Below are 19,309 nucleotides of genomic sequence, written 5' to 3' on the forward strand. Positions count from 1 at the left end.
TTAAAAGTGCCGAGGTTCAGGCTTGGTCTGTAGTATTACTGCAGATATGTACAGTAGAATATGAATCGCGCAACAACTCAGGGGGGACTGAAGCAGTTATGTATGCGACTCCCATTGGGCTCGGCTTGTGGAGTGTCTGGCGAAATCAGTGGAACATGGCAGGCAAGAAACAAACTCTTAGCGGTTAGTAAAGTGCTGTACTGAAGCACGATTCCAGGCGGTATGACAAGCCATTGAGTTTGTCTGTTAGAGCTAGGTCTCGTCTGTGTAGAGTATTGGTTAGCGTCTTGCAGATGCGATCTCATCCTTTGCAAAACAAATATTCATCACATGTATGTCAGAGGGCCTCTTCTACGGCAAATACCGTGACTGATCATCGTGTCCGCAATATAGCCACATTGGGCAGGTTGAAACATCCTCGACGCGTCATGACATGTTTTGAAACGCGTACAGCTGGCGATGGTGCGGGCGGGAAAGCATCGCCAAATGAGCGCGTGGTCACGAGAATCACTAGTCGCAAGTAGCGTCTTCTGCGTGGACCAGTTAAATCTTCCGTCCACGACCCGCCCTACCTTCAGTGAGACGTGTCGAATCCCACTCGAAGGCGACAGCCAGTCAGCCGATTCAGCCAGAGAGAAAGGGATTGCGCTAAGTGGCTAAGTGGAGCCGAGGGGAAATGGAAAACGATGCTTGACCAAGGCACAGGGCAGCGCAGCTCCATCAAACTGTCCGACACCGTAGTCAATGCGCTTTCTCGTGCCGCCAGATAGGGTTCTCAACCGACGGGTTGACGAGAGAACCCAGTTTGGAGCAGATCCGGGCTCTTTGAATAGAGCGCCGGGCGGGTGCCTGGGATGTTCGCGGATGTTCATATTATGTTGCGTATAATAAGCAACTCTAAGGCGTGGCATCGGCAGCAGTTGCGTCTGGACTAGACGACTGCTTCTGAGAAGGAACAGCATGATGCCTGAGGCCGGAGATCTTTGGATATTGCGAGGTATACTGCGCCAGCCTACTGACTGTGCCAGCCACGTGACATTGGCCTTTCTCTGAGCGGAGTAGGAAGCATATCCTGCGGGGGCAACCTACGTCAAGCACAAATACCACACACCCGCCTAAAAACAAATCGATCAAAGTGTGATTACTAAAAAAAAGAAGGAAAAGAATAGGATCGCCAGAGTGTCGTTGGACGAAACGCCAGTGACCAAGCCCCCCGAACGCCAAAAGAGAAATAATCACACGGAAATGAACCACCGATGATCATCGAGCACGCCCAAGTATTATCCCAGACGAGCCTGCTCGTCACAGGAAAACTTTCCGCGCATCCTTCATGTGACTCTCGTTCGGACAGTAAGGACATTTGAATCGGCTACCTTTGCTGAGTCGTTTCAAGGACTCCTCGGCGATGACGTGCCCACAAGGCATCATCATTGGTGGATTCTCGTCGGTGGCCTGCTCTTTTGAGACGGGGCAGACGAAGATCGAGTGGAATAGGTACGATGGGGGCAGCGGGATTTCCACCTGGTGATTGAATAGATGTCAGTTATGTTTCTGGTCATACTCTGACCGTGACCAAAGTGCGGTTCAACCGGGCCAGGAACCTACCGGAAGCTCGTTCTCACTCGTCCACTCGGTTCGCTTTGCTTTCATGATTGTTTGGAGCTTCAGGAGCGTCGGCAGTGCGATCGCACCGGCAGTCGCGGCAATGTACAGCGGCGAATCCGCCGACAAACCGAGTAGCGAGCAGAACTCACGGGTGAAAAATTGTGCCACATCCTCCCATGCGGATGGGTTATTAAAGATTGCCGCATATGGCGAGGCGGATAAATTCGGGCAAAATGCCATTGCACCCATCAGCTGGTTGATTTCCCGCTGGTAGCGTGTGTGGAAGGCAGGGAACTCCTGCCTGGCATACGCGATGGCCGCGGTTTGATTTCTCCGAGTTTGGTCGGGAGTTGCATTCGGCGTATCAGACTCGCCATGATAAAGCCAGACATATTGCAAGCGACACAGCTCAAACTCCAAGTTGCTGCCACGAGCTTCCAGCGCCTCTCGATTCTCCCGGGCCCATTCAATCGCGGGAAGGAGGTTGCGTCGTTCTTTGAGCTGGGAAAGAATGTAATACATAGAGGCAAATTCTTTGCGAATTTCGGCAGAGGGCACTTCATCAAGATTCAGCAGGCTTGTCGGTTCAGGAGAGGCTGAGGTGCGGTCACTGCTTGCTATCCGAGTCTTTTTCTCGGCAATCTCTGATAGGAAACTCGCCGCAACGGAGAATTGCCCTTCCCGCAGCAGGTGCATGGCGATGGCGCGATTAATGAGTTGATCTCGTTGAGAGAGGGCATCATGTTCAGTACTCGGGAGAGGTCTATCCTTGAAGAGCTTCAAGTCAAAAGACTTTGAGTTAGCATCCGATCGGCTCACGACATCAGGGTGGCGGAGGGATTCAGATTGGACCAAAGCCCTCCTTGACCAGCAGGCGGTCACGGTACCTTGTCAAGAGACTTAGTGTACTTGTTAAGACTGCCATGGGTTTCTTTCAGGCTGTCATTGATGGCGTTGAAAGAGGTTTTGACGGGATTCTGAAGCTTTGCCAGAGTAACGGCCGCCTGGTTGGGATCTATGTAGCAAAGCAAGTGGAATCAGTGACGGGCACTTCCCCGCTCAGGATGCTCTCCCGGGTGAGCTTCAGTGACCCCAGTCTTGACTCACCAGCTGCAATCGCATCCCGGGCTGACTGCAAGATATCAATCGTGTTTTGCACATTTGTGATTCCCTGTGATGACCTCAACTTCTTCAAAAGTCGGTCGTGCTCTTTTTGGACCAGGTCCATGGCGGCACTCGAGCTCGGGCTCGGGCTCCGCGGAGTACTAGGTGCGGAGAAGGTCAGGTAACCGCCCACCCTGGCATCACAGTGTCATAGAGGGGAAGCTGAGTGAAGACGAAAGAGCTTTGTCGATTGAGATTTGTGGTAATCTTGAGGATCAATGATAAGTCACAAGTCCAGATGCACTAGGTGAAGTGAGTAACAGGTGTAAGTACTAAGGTAGCGTGAGCGGTTGAACCCGCCCCGAACAATCGCCTGAAGCCCGGCTTTGGACGGTTCTGACAGCGATCGCCCGCTCTTACGACATATACACGTGACCAGAAAGTCCCCTCCCGCAACACTGAACTCTCTACATTCCGTACGGAACAGTAGCAGTGCGGATCAAATCAAATACTAGTATTAATCTGGATCTGAGTGCTGCCAGTAGAGGCTGCTCATAACTGTCAACTATGTCAACTACTGGTGCAAGTCTCTCTCGCGAGTGGGACGTGGCTGCATATGTGTCTATCTCCCACTAGAGTGACGGAGCATTCCTCGAGGTGTCATGGTTAGATAAGTCTTGCTGCTCATCTGCATCACAACTGGGCGGCTCGTCCAACTGGTCCTTTCCACGGTTAGCTACAATCAGGTGTCATTCGTCGTGGAATCACCCTTTATTCTTGTCGGCGGGCAAGATGCGGCCCAATCACCTGACTTGATGCAGGGGGTGGCCCCACTCTCGCTTACGCTAGCACCGGAGAGTGGGTATAAATATCTCGGCCCCTCCACTTCGTTTCCTCCTCTTTTTTCTTTCCTTTCCCATCCTAGTGCACGGGCTTTACACGTATCAGTGAGGAGACATCCGAGATCGTGTTTTTGCTGGTTGAAAACTACCTATTGACCACTCTGCCTGGTCTTCGGATCGGTCAGGAATTTTTGAACAAACAAAGTTGCCCAAGCCTCTTGGTTTAATATCATCGGGTTTGCTCTGGATCTCATGTCAGGGCGTGTCCTTATCATGAGAACCGCCTTGGTCTTCTTTTCACTATCGTTGTCACCCATGTAGGTGGCCTTTAGAGAAGAGAAAACAGTAGAGAGATGCTCTATCATGTGAATAGTTTACTCCCCTTAATGAGCTCCCGACACATTATCTGAAACCTCTCGATCGCCTTGACGGTGGCTTGGCGCGACGAGTCGCTCCTCGTATGCCCTTGTATCAGTCCGTTCCCCTTGTCTGCCTACGTATGCCGTTAAGACTAGAGATCATGCAGATGATACGAGTTGAGAGCGCAGCTTCCTTGTAATTTATTAACAATTCGCTGTTCCCCTTGAAGCTCGTGACTTGTGAGTTGATCCGAAGTTTATCAGTTTCACACCGCTCACAGTGACGTCGCGGATTCTGCCCGCCAGAGTCGGTCAGTATGTTGGGTGTGATCAGTAGATCAGTCGACTGAGCAGACTGAGTACATTCCACAATTTGCCTTCTTTAAGCAACCTTGGGCGCATTGCAAAAAACGAAAGATGCTCCAGACGCGTCTTTCGGGCTGCATGTGCAAGAGCTCAGCCTGATCGATTGCAAAAGGTGCGTACTCCATCAGCCTAGCAATCCTAGGTAGGTGATGAGGCTTGTCCGAAGCAGGTCCGTCCACGGTACTTTGGCCTGACGCTCTGCAGAACCGTACAGGCAACTTCAATAGGGCAGAGATAATCAAAATATCACAGTCCTCCAATGCAAACTGCAACTTCGCCCGCACCGCTGGACGGTAACCGCGATCCCGCCAAAGCCAACGAGAATATACGAATCAGCCCCGCCGCGACGGCAGGCCGTCCACGAACGCAAGCTCACCAGAGAATCGTTTTCACAGACCCCGTTTCTCTGCGGTATCTCGAAGAAGACCCATCAACGGATGTACTGCATCGCCGTGAGACGTTGCAGGCTACGAGATCTACATTGTAGAGCAGTGGGCCTGCTCACGACAGCATCCGACCTTGTGATCGCGACTTACACTGGAGAGCTCTCACACCGAATCTACGTGGGAGTACTCAGTGTGCCAACAGATGAGTCGACATGGTCACCTCGGCTGCGCATGTACTTTGATGCCGTGGAACAATGCTGTGCCCGCAGGAAGGAGACGCAGCTCGGCACGATCATGATCACCGACCTTGGTACATTCGCCTCCGCCTTGACGATCATTCCGGTCCCCGAGGGTGATATCAAAAAGCACCGTGACGATTTCATTGTGAATGAGGACCTGAAACGGCTCGGGTGCGCTGGTCGCGCGGGCTTGAAGCTACAATACCCCTCAGCAGCCACAAAGGCCAAGTTCTACCAGCTTTACCGCACGAGTGAGCGAATCGACTTCTACAAGGCGGTGACGGAGCTGGTGAGGCAGTGTCAGATCGCTTTGATGGTGTTTGATAAGCTGACGCCCGAGTACATTGACGGCCTGCTTTGCGACGTCACCGAGAAGGCTATCGGCGATTGGTGGGCGGACATCGGTACCGATCTGTACAACGTTGAGCCCAGCGATGGCGCTCTTGGGCCAACAAGCGTTGCTGCACTGCTAGGAACATTACTCGGGGCTCGCAATCGGCTGCATGCATACGGTGCGCCTGTGGCAAAAGACGCATTTGACATTGACAATCTCAAGAGAGGAATTGGCAGTTTCCAAAAGTCACAAAAAATACCGAGAACCCGCCGACTGGACCGACGTACCCTCGACCGGTTGCACCGTGCCACCAGTAAAGCCGCCAATGCGGAAGGCTGGACAGATGCGATCAAGTCGACGATGACGGAATTGAGTGGACAGGGTGGCGAGATGGTCATGGGGATGGTACGCGGTCGTGAAAAAGGCGGGATTGCCGACATCGAAACCCTCGATCTTGACAATTTTGTCCAACGTGTGTACGGGTCCAGAGCGAAATGGCTGTGGCTCGGAAAATCGCCCAAAGGCAATACGGATACCGATTTTACGTCCAAAAATGGCGCAGACGTGGTCTTTACTGCAGACGACCAAGGGGGATATGTGTGGACCAGTCGAAAGAAACATTCTGCGGAGGAGCTACACGCTGAACGCACGCCTACAGGTTTCGAGAGACAAGCAAAGCCGGCGGAATCGCCCATGGCCGAAGAGAAGGAGCACCGGAAAAGGGGTATGAGTAGTAGGGTCTCCGATGCCCGAGCTGGTCTGGGGCGGTTCAAGGACGCTGTCGGGCTACCTGGCCTGCGTTCAAACCATTACAAACAAGCCCGTGAAGCAACGGACGTGACCCATGATATTGCCTATCAGCCGCAGATTGACAGTGACACGGAAGGCTCTTTTTCAAAACCGAAACTGGAGCTCAAACGTTTGGCTGACTCGCCGATTGTGGAACACAAGGCCCACCCTGAAGCTGAGCAGAAGGCCGCCCCGTCTGCCACGGGTGGGCCTACCACTGATATCAAGCCTCCAGAGATTCACATTGAGAAGACGCCTTCGCCTTTGGGGGAAGAAGAGCAAGTTGAACATGCAGATCAAGTGGGTGGCCTGCAGCCAATTGCCACAATCGATGAAGACTCGGAGATGGAACGGGTCAGGAGTCGATCTACTGCGGCGTCCAGCGAGAGAGGGCAGGACCGGGCGGATGCCAGCTCAAATCTGGCCATGATGGCTCTCCGACGACCGCAAAGCTGCGAAGAACTTCGCGCAATTGAGATTGAAGACCAGCGGTTAGACATCCGTTGTGCGCGCCACCTGTCTTTCAGTAATGTTGAGGAAGTCATCCTTACCTGGGATTCTTCCAGCCCGCCCCGATCATTCACACACACCGCAGTGCTCGAAGACGCCATCGCACAGGAAGACATGCTTGCGTCTGACGCGCGCCTTTCTAGTACTCGGATTCTCGATCTTGGTGAGCGCACTGTGCCGTGGGTTGAGCGTCAGGTCGACTCCGTTGATGGCCTCAACCAGATTCTCTATGAACGCCATGAGGAGCTCAATGCCATCTACTTAGATCGCTATGGTGACTATCAGCGACTGCGGGAACGATCTACAGATATTGTCACCGACGCGCACGACCATCTCAACGATAGTGTGAAGCGTGTGGAGCTGCTCGGTGCTAAGTTGGATTATGAGCTCCATGTCCTCGAATCAAAGGTTGAAGATGTGGAAGAAGGTTTGAGCGATTTTGAACGCCACATCGAGAATGTGGAGTCCCGATTTCAGGGTCTGTTGCAGGGTGAGGAAGAACATAGCGCGTCGTGGCCCATTCGGTTACTGCGGTCCATGGGCTTTATGGTTCAGTGAGCATGATGTTATCGCCGAGGTGGTCATTAATCGGATGTGGCTGGTTCCACGTCTGGGCTTCCCATTGTAAACCAGTTCAATCCATTTCCATATTGTACATGTACATAGCCGTCGGCGCTCCACGCCGATCGAAAGAAAAAAACACAGTGATTTGGGGTGATATAATGCCGACTTTGTTCAAACCCTACCAGGCTCCGGACCTTGCTTCATGGCTGCCGGACCCAAGGACTGGCGGGTGAACGTCAAGTCCGACTCGAGACACACGACACGTTCATTTCAGGCAGAGTCATCGGCACTGACGTGCTCAGTGCTCTTTTTCTTTTCTTTCTTGTGCGATAGCGATCCCAGCTTCTTTCACCATCTCCTGAATCTGATGAAATATCCCGCTGGTCCTCTAAGCGCCCATACCCATGCCGGCGCCAGCACCCTGCTGCATCTTCTCGCTGACCTTGATGTTGACATCGAAGAACTTGGCTACGCAACGGTCCAAGCACACAGACTCGCCCTTGTTGAGGTCACCCTCGCGGTAATCGGCCGGGATACACTTCTTGGAGCAGGACTCGGAAAGACTGCCGTCGGATTGCTCCATTAGACGAATTTCATTTCAACCAGAGGGCGCAGATGACTAGAATGATCTCTTCTTACCGAGTGAACATGTCCGAGATCATCTCAACTTCAGTCTCGGCCGCGGCAATCTTCTGCTCGGAGCTCATCTTGGGCTGGCCACCGAAGAGGAACGACATTGTGATGGTGAGTGAGGTGTTTTGGGGGGAGGCTGTTCAGTACCGGTATCAGCATCACATCAGATGTCATCTGGGAGTTAACAGAGTATGATGAATGCTTGCGATGGCCGAGAATAACTCACAAGTAACTAGATGGGTCTGTGAAATGGGATTGCGACGAGTTGATGGTTGACGCAACGGAATTGGAAGTCCCTCGATGCTGCGGAAGGTCTGAGAGCTCGGACCACTTTCCACTGCTCTCTCCGCCCGCGCCGAGTTTTCTTCCACCATTTCCTGCGGCTGCACTTTTCTTCCTTTCCTTCTTTCTTTCATTCACGCAATGTGAGTGAAACACGTTTGCTCTTCATGCATGCAATTCGCCTTCGGGCCGTGAGAGGCCTTGGACGTCTAGCCAGCCGGTAAGCTTTTCTCGAACCCTTTTTTACCTTTTTTTCTGTCATTGCGGCTCCCATGTTTTTGCATTTATTATGATGAGATTATCCCCTCTGCTTCAGAACCGCTGCAGTTGATGTCTTTCGAGACATATGAACGAACCGGAACTCAATTCCTGATTATAATATGCCATCATCACTTTTTACTGTCCAGTCTTGTGCATTGGACATTCCAAGCTGACTTGATGCAGTGCAAGATCGCGTGTTTCCGAATTTCCTGCCTCCCATCCATCGGGATTGGCACCACTAACACAGCCACGGCTGCACCCTCGGGTGATTCGTTTCGCCAGCTCAAGCGCTTCGCCGGAGAAGGCGTTTCAGGAACGAGTGCAAGAGATTCGCAATGCTTGTGCCGATCCGTATCCTCGGCTTGCAGTAGACTCGCGTACTCTCAGTTGCGCCGACTTCCGCACTCGCTACGCTTATTTGAAGGAAAATGAATCAGTAGAGGAAGACTCAGTTGTGGTTTCTGGTAGGTCGTCTTGTCTTCCGGCCGCGTGACCCAGTGCCATTGTACTTAGATTAGCTAGGTAGGATCCGTACATATAGGCTCGCTGGGAGCAAATTGATTTTCTTCGATCTCGTGCAAGATGGCCATAAAGTCCAAGTGATGTGCAATAAGCGACAGCTCGGAGACGTCGAGGGTCCCGAGTTCAAGAAATTCTACCGGCTTTTGCGCCGTGGTGATGCATTCTGTATGTGTGCGGTTATCCTACTGCCTGGGTGACTCCGAAGCTTCCCTTTCCGGCTTTTGTAGTTCTTCAGCTAACAGCCGACTCTTTTTCGGCAGCCGTCACTGGACGACCGCATCGAACGGGTCGTGGTGAATTGACCATCGACGCGACAGCACTGCCGCAGCTGCTTTCACCATGTCTGCACGATGTGCCTGTCCATGATCATGCACACCATGAGACCTCACCTTATCCTCGCCATGTCCAGTTCATGGTTGATCCCACCGCGGCCGACATCATTCGCGCCCGGGCAGCACTCATTCAATATCTGCGCCAATTCTTCCTCGACCGGTCCTTCATGGAAGTGAGCACTCCGATCATTAGCGCCGGCGCCGGGGGAGCCATCGCTCGGCCATTCAATACGGTGGCCACCGAATTTCCCGATCGGGTGTTGTCGTTGCGGATTGCACCGGAGCTATGGCTGAAGCGACTGGTCGTGGGCGGATTTGACAAGGTCTTTGAGATTGGTGCATCATTTCGAAACGAAGGTACAATTACTACCCAGAATGACTTCTTCCGGTGGCCTCTTCCTCTCCGCATCTGCTAACCCTTTGGCAAGGCATCGACAAGACACATAATCCAGAGTTCACAACGTGCGAATTCTATCATGCCTACGCCAACCTGGAGGACTTGATGGCCACCACCGAGAAGTTGTTATCCGGCATGGCCAAGCATATCGAGGCCCTCAATGTAGCGGGCACATTGAATCCCACGACGGCCGACTTCCGCACTCCCTTCCGTCGGATCGACTTCATCACGGGCATTGAGGCCCAGATCCAACGCACACTTCCTGATCTTGCCTCTCCAGAGGCAGTGATCCAGCTGCACTCTCTCTTCCACGACCTCTCCCTTCCCCTCCCGACGAATCCAACCCTGCCGCGCCTTCTCGATGAACTCTGTGCCACGTACCTAGAACCTCTCTGCAACGATCCCACGTTCATCATCCACCCGCCCGAATGCCTTTCACCACTGTCCAAATCCTTTATCCACCCCACCGCCAAGCAAGTCGTCGCTGCGCGCGGTGAGCTTTTCATCCAAGGCAAAGAAGTGGTCAACACCTACGAAGAGGAAAACTCTCCCTTTGAGCAGCGCCGCAAATTTGAGGATCAGGTCCGATACAGCAAAGGCTCCGACGAGCCTGCTGAGGTGGATGAGAATTACCTCGAGGCGCTGGAATGGGGACTTCCCGCAACCGGCGGCTGGGGCTGCGGCGTGGATCGGTTAGTGATGCTGTTTACTGGAGCGAAACGCATCGGCGATGTTTTGCCGTTTGGTACTTTGCGAGCTGTGACGAGACGGTCCCCGGCCCCGTCTTCTGAGGCGGATCACGAGGGAGAGAAGACTGGGAATTGATTGAAATGGAGAACTGTCTAGGTTCTCACCTCTTTGTCCTTTTAATTTTCGTATCCACTTCCCCCCCCTCCCCCGTCTGGAGAATACTGTACGATAGATTTGAGAATGTAATAGAAATGTCACCCGCTACATTTATATGGACGGATGCATCTTTTGCCCTCGTCCATTCGGTACATTTACGTTATGTTGAATATCCTGGGAACCTGGGCAGTGGCTAGAGTCTACTTAGGTACCTACTAGTACTACCTAACTAGGTACCGAGAGCTAGTGGTGCCAATCTCACATGATAGGTAGGCAATCAGGACTGGCGATAGAGGTTATAGTTTTGAAAATATGGTGTTTAGTATATGGTGGGTGGTTGACAACTAGTATTTACGCCCAATTTACAAGCTATACCTGAAGTTAGTAGAAGATCGTGATGTTTTACTCTTTTTATGAATATTCTTCAACATGTTGTCCCACTAGGTAGGCCACTCCAGAAAGCCAACACCTGAAGTCACATCAACATCGGCCGCTAACAGAACTCCTGCTGAATGGACGTTTTGGAGGATATATTTGGCTCGGATTGAGTGGGTTCCGTCGGTCTCTCGCCCATCACTAGCCGTTTAGGAACTTCGCGACTCCAAAGCCCTATCGTGATTCTCTTTTTGTTTCGTAACGTTTACCTTTGTGATTCGTCGGTTGGCTTCAGGTTGCAGTTTTCCACGCTCGACGGTGCTTGGATCTGAAATGAGTTGATTCAGTTGTGCTGGGCACGCCAGTCGGGTAGGTTGAGTCTATTCATCCGCGGGGCGAATCTCGAAGGCCCCATACTCATCCACGTTCACCTTTTCTTTTTCTTTTCCCCCCATCGCGCCTCATCTGGAACCTCCCACTCCTGCTTTTCCTGGATTGTCCCACCTCCTTTGCACCTCATGGCCAGTAAACAAGTCCCGGTCGCTCAGGCGGTCACGGTGAGCTTGAAGGAATTGCAAGATGGTGAGTAAATCGAACCTCGGCAATATCCCCTGCATGGTGAAGATCGTCGTGGCGGAGAAGTTCATTCCTCTTGTTAGGGACCGTGTCATTCGACACTCTCACCGAGGCCTTTGGTCCCTCGTCCCTAGGGATCATCATCGTTAAGGATCTCCCGGAGCGATTCATTCAACTTCGTGCGCAAGCCCTTTCGCATGCATCCTATCTTGCCGCACTTCCGTCGTCGGACCTAGGTCAGTGATCTTCAATTTCGTTGCACAGTTCTGCGGAAAGAGAGAAAGAGAAAAAAAAAAAAACCAAAAAGCAAGAACGAAAGAAAAGAAGGGAAGATGAGATGATCCGTAGAAACTAATCGTCAACCGAGCAGAATCTCTGGAGAGTCCCGAGTCCAAATATCTCGTCGGCTGGTCATGCGGCAAAGAGACTTTGAAATCCGGCACCTTTGACACTCTCAAAGGCTCGTATTATGTCAATTGTGCCTTCTACCAGGATCCATCCCTGCAAAGTGCCCCAGCAGATGGGTTTCCTGATCTGCCACAATACACAGCGCCAAACATCTGGCCGCCAGAGCGCAAGCTGCCCAGTTTCCGACCCAGCGTGGAGGCGCTCTGCACTCTCATCATCGATACCGCTGCGCTCGTGGCCCAGGCATGCGATCGCTTCGCCGAAGCCAACATCGAGGGCTACAAGCCCGGCTACCTGACACACGTCGTCAAGACCAGTCTGACCACCAAGGCACGCCTCTTGCACTACTTCCCAGCAACCAATGGTCCTGCCTCCTCGACGGAAAACAAGGACGAGGACGAGGACGACGACTGGTGTGCCACACACGTCGACCACGGCTGTCTGACCGGTCTCACCTCAGCCATGTTCCTCGATGAAGCAGCCACGCTTCCCATCCCGGACCCAACTCCCACCACGGCGCTCCCCGAGCTGCCTCAGTCTCCGGACCCGGCGGCGGGTCTTTATATCCGCTCCCGAACCGGAGAGGTCGTCAAAGTCAACATCCCCAAGGACTGCCTCGCTTTCCAGACCGGGGAGGCCTTGCAGTTGATCACCAGAGGAAAGTTCCGTGCCGTGCCGCATTTCGTCAAGGGTGCGCGTGTGGTGGGTGGGAAACAGCGCATTGCGCGGAATACCTTGGCCGTCTTCACCCAGCCCAATCTGGACGAGGAGGTGCAGGAGGGATTGACGTTTGCCGAGTTTGCGCGAGGAGTGGTTGCGAAGAATTATGATGAAGAGAGTCGGGCTTGACTTCAGGCTACGTGTAAATCAGATGATTCACCACAGAGGGATCGATCTTGCAAAATAAGGAGCAGTGGATCGTACGTACGCCTAACACACATTCAAATCCATTGTTATTCTCGCGCTGAGGGAAACCAGTAACCAATCCCGGACGTCCTCGCGCGTGGAAAGAACATAAAATCAAATTAGCAACACATGAGAACCCCAGTCACGCTAGCCTAAAAACGCCGTTCACCAGACAACCATAGAAGCAAAAGTTCATGGGCTATCAAATATCCTGTAGATAGGGAAAGTTCCAAGAAGGCATGTCGCTAATGTCAGCCGGATATGCGAAAAACAAGCCACAAAGAGAAATCATTGTCCTCCTCCCCCCCCCCCCCCCCCCATCAGCAGCAACCCTCTGAACAGAGGGGAGAAAAGGCATGTATAAAAAGGCCCCCAGCGGACATAAGAAGAAATCAGGGCTGGGGGAATCAAGGCGGAGAGTCGATCGCTTGTACATTTTCATGGCAGATACTCTGGGCCATCGCTCTGCTCGCGGAATGGAATTGGGGCCATCAATTCACTCTCTGAGAGATCCATCTCAGATGGGTCGCTATCTGCCGTGTTGGCCGGGCCCTCGCCGCTATCCTCATTCTCCGTCACCGCACCAAGCCCGGTACTGACAAGCTTGCTATTCTTGCTGACTGCGCTGAATGTTTTCTTCGCGCGCGCACGGCCGAGACTCGGGCCATTCTTGGCGATCCCTAGATCTGCGGAGCGATAATCGGACTCGGAGGTGCTACCACTGAGGATACGAAGGATCGCCTGCCAGCGCACAGGGTCATCACGCTGGTCAGCGGCTGGCCCAACGTCAACACCGTTCATGGTGGCCAGACCGAGAGTCTCGACCCGGTTGTCACTCCAGAAAAACTCCAGCCCGGCGGGAATGCGTGGGTCTACCTGAACGGAATAGCGTCTACCGCTGAGAACACCGTGGAGATCATAGTCCAGGTCAAAGGTCCCAAAGTGTAAGTGCGTGGCTTCCGGTTCGTAGCATCGGCCCAGAATCATGCCGGGGGTAACAACGCAAATTTTTCCTGCTGCAACACGATACCAGCGGCCGTATACACGCATCCCCACCTGTTGGAACGCATCGTCGACCTCCTGGGGGGTGAGTTTCTCCAGTGGATCCGGATCAAAGGGCATGACTCGGTTCAGCCGATGAGGATCGCGCGTGTACACCTTGCCAGCAATGAAGGGAACGATCTTTCTGGCCAGCTGCTCGCTCTTGGGGTCCGCGTCACAGTCTTCGAGCTGCAGCCAGATAGCCTCAATGACCATCACGTCGTTGGTGGGAGGCTCAAGGCCGGGCTTCAATTCGCCATGACTACTTTCCATATCTTCGGCCTTCATCCCAAAGGGCTTCAAGCGCACCGTGTCCTTGACAGCGAGCAATTCCGGTCCAATGTAGATCCCCTTGCAGCTGATTCGCGCATTTGGCCAAGTGCCTTGAAACCGAACTTTGTGCAGTAAGCTGTAAGACGCCATAGTGGTCATTGCGTTTTCGATAGATGGGTGCAGCTGCTCGCGGGGCGTGGGCCAGAGCCAGCGCTCAAAAGAGCCGAAAGGCTTGATGCATTTGAGCGGGACGTATCTGTAGTGCAGGGAATACGACTTGTCGTCGGCCAGAGGATCGGGAAGCGTCTCCACACGAAACCCTGAATAGGAGACTGGCTGCCTTTTCTTGGTATCTTGAACAATGTCCAGAAAGCTAGACTCTTCCTCAGAAACTTGCGTGACAACGCCCGCACGCCACTGCGGCATACCAAGCCAGCGGCCATCCTCCGCGCGCATCTCTACAATGTTCGTTTCGGTGTTTGTTTCCAGTCTGCCTTCAAGCGAGTAGGTGAAAAGCACAACCTCACCAACCCGAGGGACAAAAGCAGGTTGGAGGGGAAGGCGGACGAAATAATCCTTGAGGTAGTCATGGGTCAGAACCCAGTCGAGATTTAGTGGGTGGTTGATCTCCTCATCAATCGTCCCTTTCTCCTTCAGGTCCATGACATGAATTTTCCAATAGTCGGGGCCCTCCACATCCCCCGGTAGGTCTCGAGGGTCTCGGAAATCTCGAGGGGCTCGAGGGGCTCGAGATGGGGGCTTCGGGCTCACGATAGCCTGCTCGTTGCCCAAAGCTTTGAGTCGATCGGCCTCCATTTCTGCCTTGGTACGGCCTAGCAAGATAGATGAGCACTCTCGAACTCAAAAGCCACGAGACTCGACCGGAATGAGAACAAATGGACCTACGTTTCCTTGGTTTGAATTCCGAGAGCGGCTTAGAGCTCGACTGCACTCTCGCACAGAGCTTGCACTCACACGGTTGGGCTCGATCGGTCATCAACCAGTAGAAGTGAAGAAAGAAAGTGACCCGAGACTGAAAGTATCTTCCACTGGGATGTCCAAAGAGAAAGCTATCCCGCTACACGCAGTGTCAGCAGATGCTGGCTTCATAAGTATCCAAAGGGTTCTACGCTAGTGAAAACAAATGCGTCGGTTCCAAGACCTGAAAAACATACCATCTTCTGATCTGTTCCTCTTGGGCGATCCATAAGACCGTATCCCTTGGGAAGCTTTTCTAGGATGTATGTCACACCTGTGGGAGAGATACGAAGGCGATTAGCTTTTGCGACCCTCAGCTGCAAAGTGAACACAGAAAATCTGCACCTAAGCAATTAGGTCTGGACATCAAAAAAAATTACGGCCCATGATATGAGCATCAATGGGGTTAGATCGGATACAAGGTCTGCCAATTTTCTGCAAGTAGGGAACGAGGCTGGAAAAAAGAACACAGGGTACAGTGCTGTGTTCGGCTCCCTACATCTTGCTCAAACAGCCAAGTCGCCATGAAAGCAAGCAGGCACAGAATCTGACATATGAATAGATGCATGACTGTTGCCCTCTTACCTTCCTCTTGAATTCCCATCTGCTTTTCTACCCACATCTCGGCAAGGCCTATGCGCCAACTCTCGTCGTCACGCATTCGATAAATCCATCGAGAATCTGTATTGTTCACGGGCCACCTGGCCTTATCCCCATCACTTTTAGAGTCATCAACGGGAATCACGACCCGATTTGGGTCTTCATACGTCTCACTCCCGCTCGCCATGTTGGGTTATCAAATGAGATGGCAGGAGCCAGGCTCAATAGGAGGCGGGGCTAATGTGCCCCTTCGATCCTTGAGCGTCCAGAGGCACGGACTTGTAGTTGCGATCCTGCGACCTCAGTTCACCGAATGTCTTCGTGAGAAAAGTAATAATAAGAAACATGAAACCAGATGACCGTCGTCAATGAATCAAAGGAACAAACATTGATTCTAGGTCACGTGGTTCTCCAAGGAGCATCAGACAGGGAGGCGCGATGGAAATGCCCATATAGGGCAGGCGGTGTACTGCCACGAGGCGTTCAGTCAGACAAAAAAGGAACGTGACGCCCGTAAACGGGCACCTTGGGGTCCACCCGAAGCGTCGAAGGTCCGCAGGTTAGGCCCGGGTAAGACCGTTCACTGAGCAGGGACTTAGGGCCGACTTCCAATTGATAGTTTAGAATGCGATCGCGTCTTACCCAGTTTTTCGGGCATAATGTGTCCCTTGGCTTCGAGTTAACCTACAGTATTGTGACAGAGTACACCAAACTGTTAGATGACATTCCATCCATGACAGGTATAGGCATGCATTACACGAAATAAGTCACCTACTGTATGTATATGGCAAAGCAGGCGAACCAATCACTGAACCATACCACTAGTCAAATATCTCTGACCATGCAAGTACTGAATCTTAAAGTATGCAGGCGAGCGCCTCAAGAAACGGATCGTGATAAAACCAAAAAGAAAAAAAAAACAACCAAACTTCGCTATGTATGGGGCAAATACTCAAGGTATACCCCAAGTGTAGAGGGACAATCATTTGGGGGTTCTGAGAAGGGCATGGATTTCATGGCCAGCTTATTCATTCACAGAAGCTGTTGTATCAGCGCCACCTGGCAGCTTCACTTCCTCTTTTTGGTAAGGTGGTGGCGCAATTTCCCCTTCGTGGGTCCAGACTTTGGACAGTTCAGACTCTATTTCTGCGCGACGCTTCTTCAACCCGTCTACCTCGTCCAGTCGCCTGCGGAGCTCCTGGAGCTCCTTCTCAACTCCAAGTTTTTCTTTCTCGGTGCCGATTCGCTCGAATTCCCAAAGCTCTCCCTCTTCCCCGAGACCAACGGTGAGGTTGAAGGTATGGTACTTTTTCAATGAAGCACGGGTCGAGATGGTGATGAGGGTGATACCACGTTCCTTTGCTCGCTCGTACAGGATACCTTCAACGTCCGAAGACACTGCGGACGTACCTTCGTCGATGAATGCGTAACGAGGCTCGTGATAGAAGAGACGAGCCATGGCCATGCGTTGTTTCTCGCCGCCACTGAATACATCCTTCCATTCCTTCCGGGCATCCCAGCCACCTTCACGTTGCGGCAGATAGCCCAGATGAACTGCATCAAGAATCTTCTGGAGGTTTGAGTCGGTCTCCCCAGCTTCACGCATATCGATCTCCGTGTGGGGGTAAATGACTTGGTCACGTAAAGTGCCCACGCTCAGATAAGGCCGCTGGGGAAGGAACATGATTCCATCAAGTCCGATCGGTCGCGGTCGGCTAACAAGACCCCGATAGACAGGCCACAGGCCAGCCATGATTCTCGCAATCGCAGACTTGCCAACGCCATTGGGCCCTGAAATGAGGAGATGATCGCCGGCATGGACGATGAACGACAGTGACTCGATAAGCTCATCACCGCCCATAGGATACAAAGAAGGCGCAACAATAGGGACCTGTTCAAGTCGAACACCGTCAAAGCCGTTATGCGTGGTCCCTTGGGCATCTGCGAGCGAGTATAGCTCCGGGTGTGAGCCGCGGGAAGGATGGTAAGCGTTGGCATGAACCCGGTGCAAGGTTGCAATCAGACTGTACACTCGGGAAGTGTATCCCGCAAGCTCTGAGATATCCTTGATGCTGTACATCATGCGACCACCTGCGTCGGCCAAAGACAGCATGAGGCGTTTGTTGGTAATGAACTCTTTCATTCGACCTCGCTCCCGGTTCAACCCTTCCGGTAAATCCGCCAGCTCCATGGCACCACCTAGGCCACCCCAGGCAGGAAGGAAGACGGGCAGAGAAGTCACCAGGTAGCCGAAGGCAGACCACAAATACTTCAAAATCATATCCTCCAGCATATTGTACCGAATCTTGAGACTGTAGATACCTTCCATCCAACGCTGTAGCTCCTTGAAGCTTCTGACGAGGAAGACACGTTCTGTGTCCGCGCCGCCATAGAAAGATATCTCCTCGGCATTGGCCAAGAGCCTGGAGTGCAAGCCTCTGAAGTCACCTTCCTTCTTACCCTCCACCGCTTTCAGTTTCCCAAATGGCGGCGATAGCTTCCGAAGTACCACCGCCGTACTGAAATATCCTGTCAGAATCCCGCTCAATGCAAGAGGGCCAAGGGACCGGTAGAGCTGGTAATTGAAGACAAACAAGTCGACCATGGGTTTCCCCAGCGAAGAGTATAGGGACGCTGCAGCGGAACAGAATAATGTCAGATCTTGGGTGATGAATTGGTCTGGTCCCTGACCTATTCCACCATCCAGATTCATCAACTTGTAAAAGTTCTTGCTGTCTGTCAGGTACAAGTCGTGGATGTATCTGGTCAAACGAGTCCGGAAGGCGATCGACACCTTTGACTGGAGGAATTTGATCATGGCGTTGGTGTAGGAGGCAAGAGTGCCAATCCCGCACCATTTCAAGATTCCCCAGAGAAACGCCTTTCCTTTACCAGCAACGAGATCTCGGACAATTTCACCGTCTAGTCTTGCCACAATTAGGGAGAGGTATGTCCGGAGCAGCAAAAAGACACCATGACTCAGTAGCAACCCAGTCTCTTTACTGCCCCATCGCGGAACCATTATACTTCCAAGGCTTAAAAACTGATGGAGGAAGGCAAGATTGAGTCCAGGCTTCGTTTTCGGGGGAGGAATCTGGCCGGTTGATCCCTCTTCCATGCCGCGAGCGGACGCTGGTGGGTTCAGGAACAGCCGCCGATGGGCGTCAAAGGTGGTTGGCTTCGTTGGATGAATCAGGACTTTTGAAATCTTCTCATCCTTGTACGGAACGTATATTGTACGGGATCCATCTTTTCCTCTGATTCCTGAGTTCCGCCGAAGTAAGCGGCGGCCTTGGGCACGCTCTTTCGCTCGTTCACGGAACCATTTGTATCCACCATAGCTTGAGCCGATGATTGAGATCAAGATGGTAATGATAGCGATCAGTCGAGTCACAGGTGTCGTTCGCTTGAGTCGCGATCGCAGCATGTCTGAGTAGTGTAGATAGAGTGCCAGGAGGGGGTCCTCCTGGCGCCGGAGGGTGGACTGGGCGGCCATTTGTTTAGAATGTGTTGGCCTCTGTCCTCAGAAGCATCGAGCCTGGATGGCTATTCAGGTAGGAGAAATGCCATGGGTCAGCTGAGACACAAGCTTCTTGATACAGATAGAAGGAGTAGGTATCAAGATGAGTGGAGGTAGACCAGGTTGTCAACCAGAAGGGCGGGTTGCATCATTGCATGTGAACCTCGGGATTGCGGAGACGGCACGTGCTCTGGGGAAAGCTCCAACGGCTCCACAGTCACATACCGTTTTTCCAGTTCCTGCCATGCGTGTAAGGAAGCA

The 19,309-nt window shown here is 52.5% G+C and overlaps 7 protein-coding genes across 7 annotated transcripts; 3 read left to right on the forward strand and 4 right to left on the reverse strand.

The window, feature by feature from the left end:
- Window positions 1–1,302: 1,302 nt before the first annotated feature.
- POX_e06947 (uncharacterized protein) lies at window positions 1,303–2,833 on the reverse strand (the record flags this gene model as incomplete). The annotated part of the gene is made up of 4 exons (XM_050115760.1): window positions 1,303–1,521; window positions 1,606–2,397; window positions 2,493–2,620; window positions 2,713–2,833. 4 exons carry the CDS (start codon window positions 2,831–2,833, stop codon window positions 1,303–1,305), a joined length of 1,260 nt encoding a protein of 419 aa, XP_049968220.1.
- A 1,702-nt stretch (window positions 2,834–4,535) lies between these two features.
- On the forward strand, window positions 4,536–7,092 carry POX_e06948 (uncharacterized protein; the record flags this gene model as incomplete). The annotated part of the gene is made up of 2 exons (XM_050115761.1): window positions 4,536–4,728; window positions 4,787–7,092. The coding sequence occupies 2 exons, from the start codon at window positions 4,536–4,538 to the stop codon at window positions 7,090–7,092; spliced, it is 2,499 nt and encodes an 832-aa protein (XP_049968221.1).
- Window positions 7,093–7,486: 394 nt separating this feature from the next.
- POX_e06949 (Mitochondrial import inner membrane translocase subunit tim10) lies at window positions 7,487–7,835 on the reverse strand (the record flags this gene model as incomplete). Its single annotated transcript, XM_050115762.1, has 2 exons — window positions 7,487–7,661; window positions 7,738–7,835. 2 exons carry the CDS (start codon window positions 7,833–7,835, stop codon window positions 7,487–7,489), a joined length of 273 nt encoding a protein of 90 aa, XP_049968222.1.
- Window positions 7,836–8,180: 345 nt separating this feature from the next.
- On the forward strand, window positions 8,181–10,350 carry POX_e06950 (Lysine--tRNA ligase; the record flags this gene model as incomplete). The annotated part of the gene is made up of 5 exons (XM_050115763.1): window positions 8,181–8,233; window positions 8,458–8,738; window positions 8,797–8,961; window positions 9,057–9,485; window positions 9,557–10,350. The coding sequence occupies 5 exons, from the start codon at window positions 8,181–8,183 to the stop codon at window positions 10,348–10,350; spliced, it is 1,722 nt and encodes a 573-aa protein (XP_049968223.1).
- Window positions 10,351–11,264: 914 nt separating this feature from the next.
- POX_e06951 (uncharacterized protein) lies at window positions 11,265–12,579 on the forward strand (the record flags this gene model as incomplete). The annotated part of the gene is made up of 3 exons (XM_050115764.1): window positions 11,265–11,328; window positions 11,406–11,558; window positions 11,693–12,579. 3 exons carry the CDS (start codon window positions 11,265–11,267, stop codon window positions 12,577–12,579), a joined length of 1,104 nt encoding a protein of 367 aa, XP_049968224.1.
- A 495-nt stretch (window positions 12,580–13,074) lies between these two features.
- POX_e06952 (uncharacterized protein) lies at window positions 13,075–15,715 on the reverse strand (the record flags this gene model as incomplete). The annotated part of the gene is made up of 4 exons (XM_050115765.1): window positions 13,075–14,783; window positions 14,857–15,028; window positions 15,126–15,202; window positions 15,514–15,715. The coding sequence occupies 4 exons, from the start codon at window positions 15,713–15,715 to the stop codon at window positions 13,075–13,077; spliced, it is 2,160 nt and encodes a 719-aa protein (XP_049968225.1).
- An 837-nt stretch (window positions 15,716–16,552) lies between these two features.
- On the reverse strand, window positions 16,553–19,024 carry POX_e06953 (ATP-binding cassette sub-family D member 2; the record flags this gene model as incomplete). The annotated part of the gene is made up of 1 exon (XM_050115766.1): window positions 16,553–19,024. One exon carries the CDS (start codon window positions 19,022–19,024, stop codon window positions 16,553–16,555), a length of 2,472 nt encoding a protein of 823 aa, XP_049968226.1.
- Window positions 19,025–19,309: the final 285 nt, after the last annotated feature.

This window comes from Penicillium oxalicum, chromosome V, assembly GCF_001723175.1.
Source record: "Penicillium oxalicum strain HP7-1 chromosome V, whole genome shotgun sequence".
Lineage (NCBI taxonomy): Eukaryota > Fungi > Ascomycota > Eurotiomycetes > Eurotiales > Aspergillaceae > Penicillium > Penicillium oxalicum.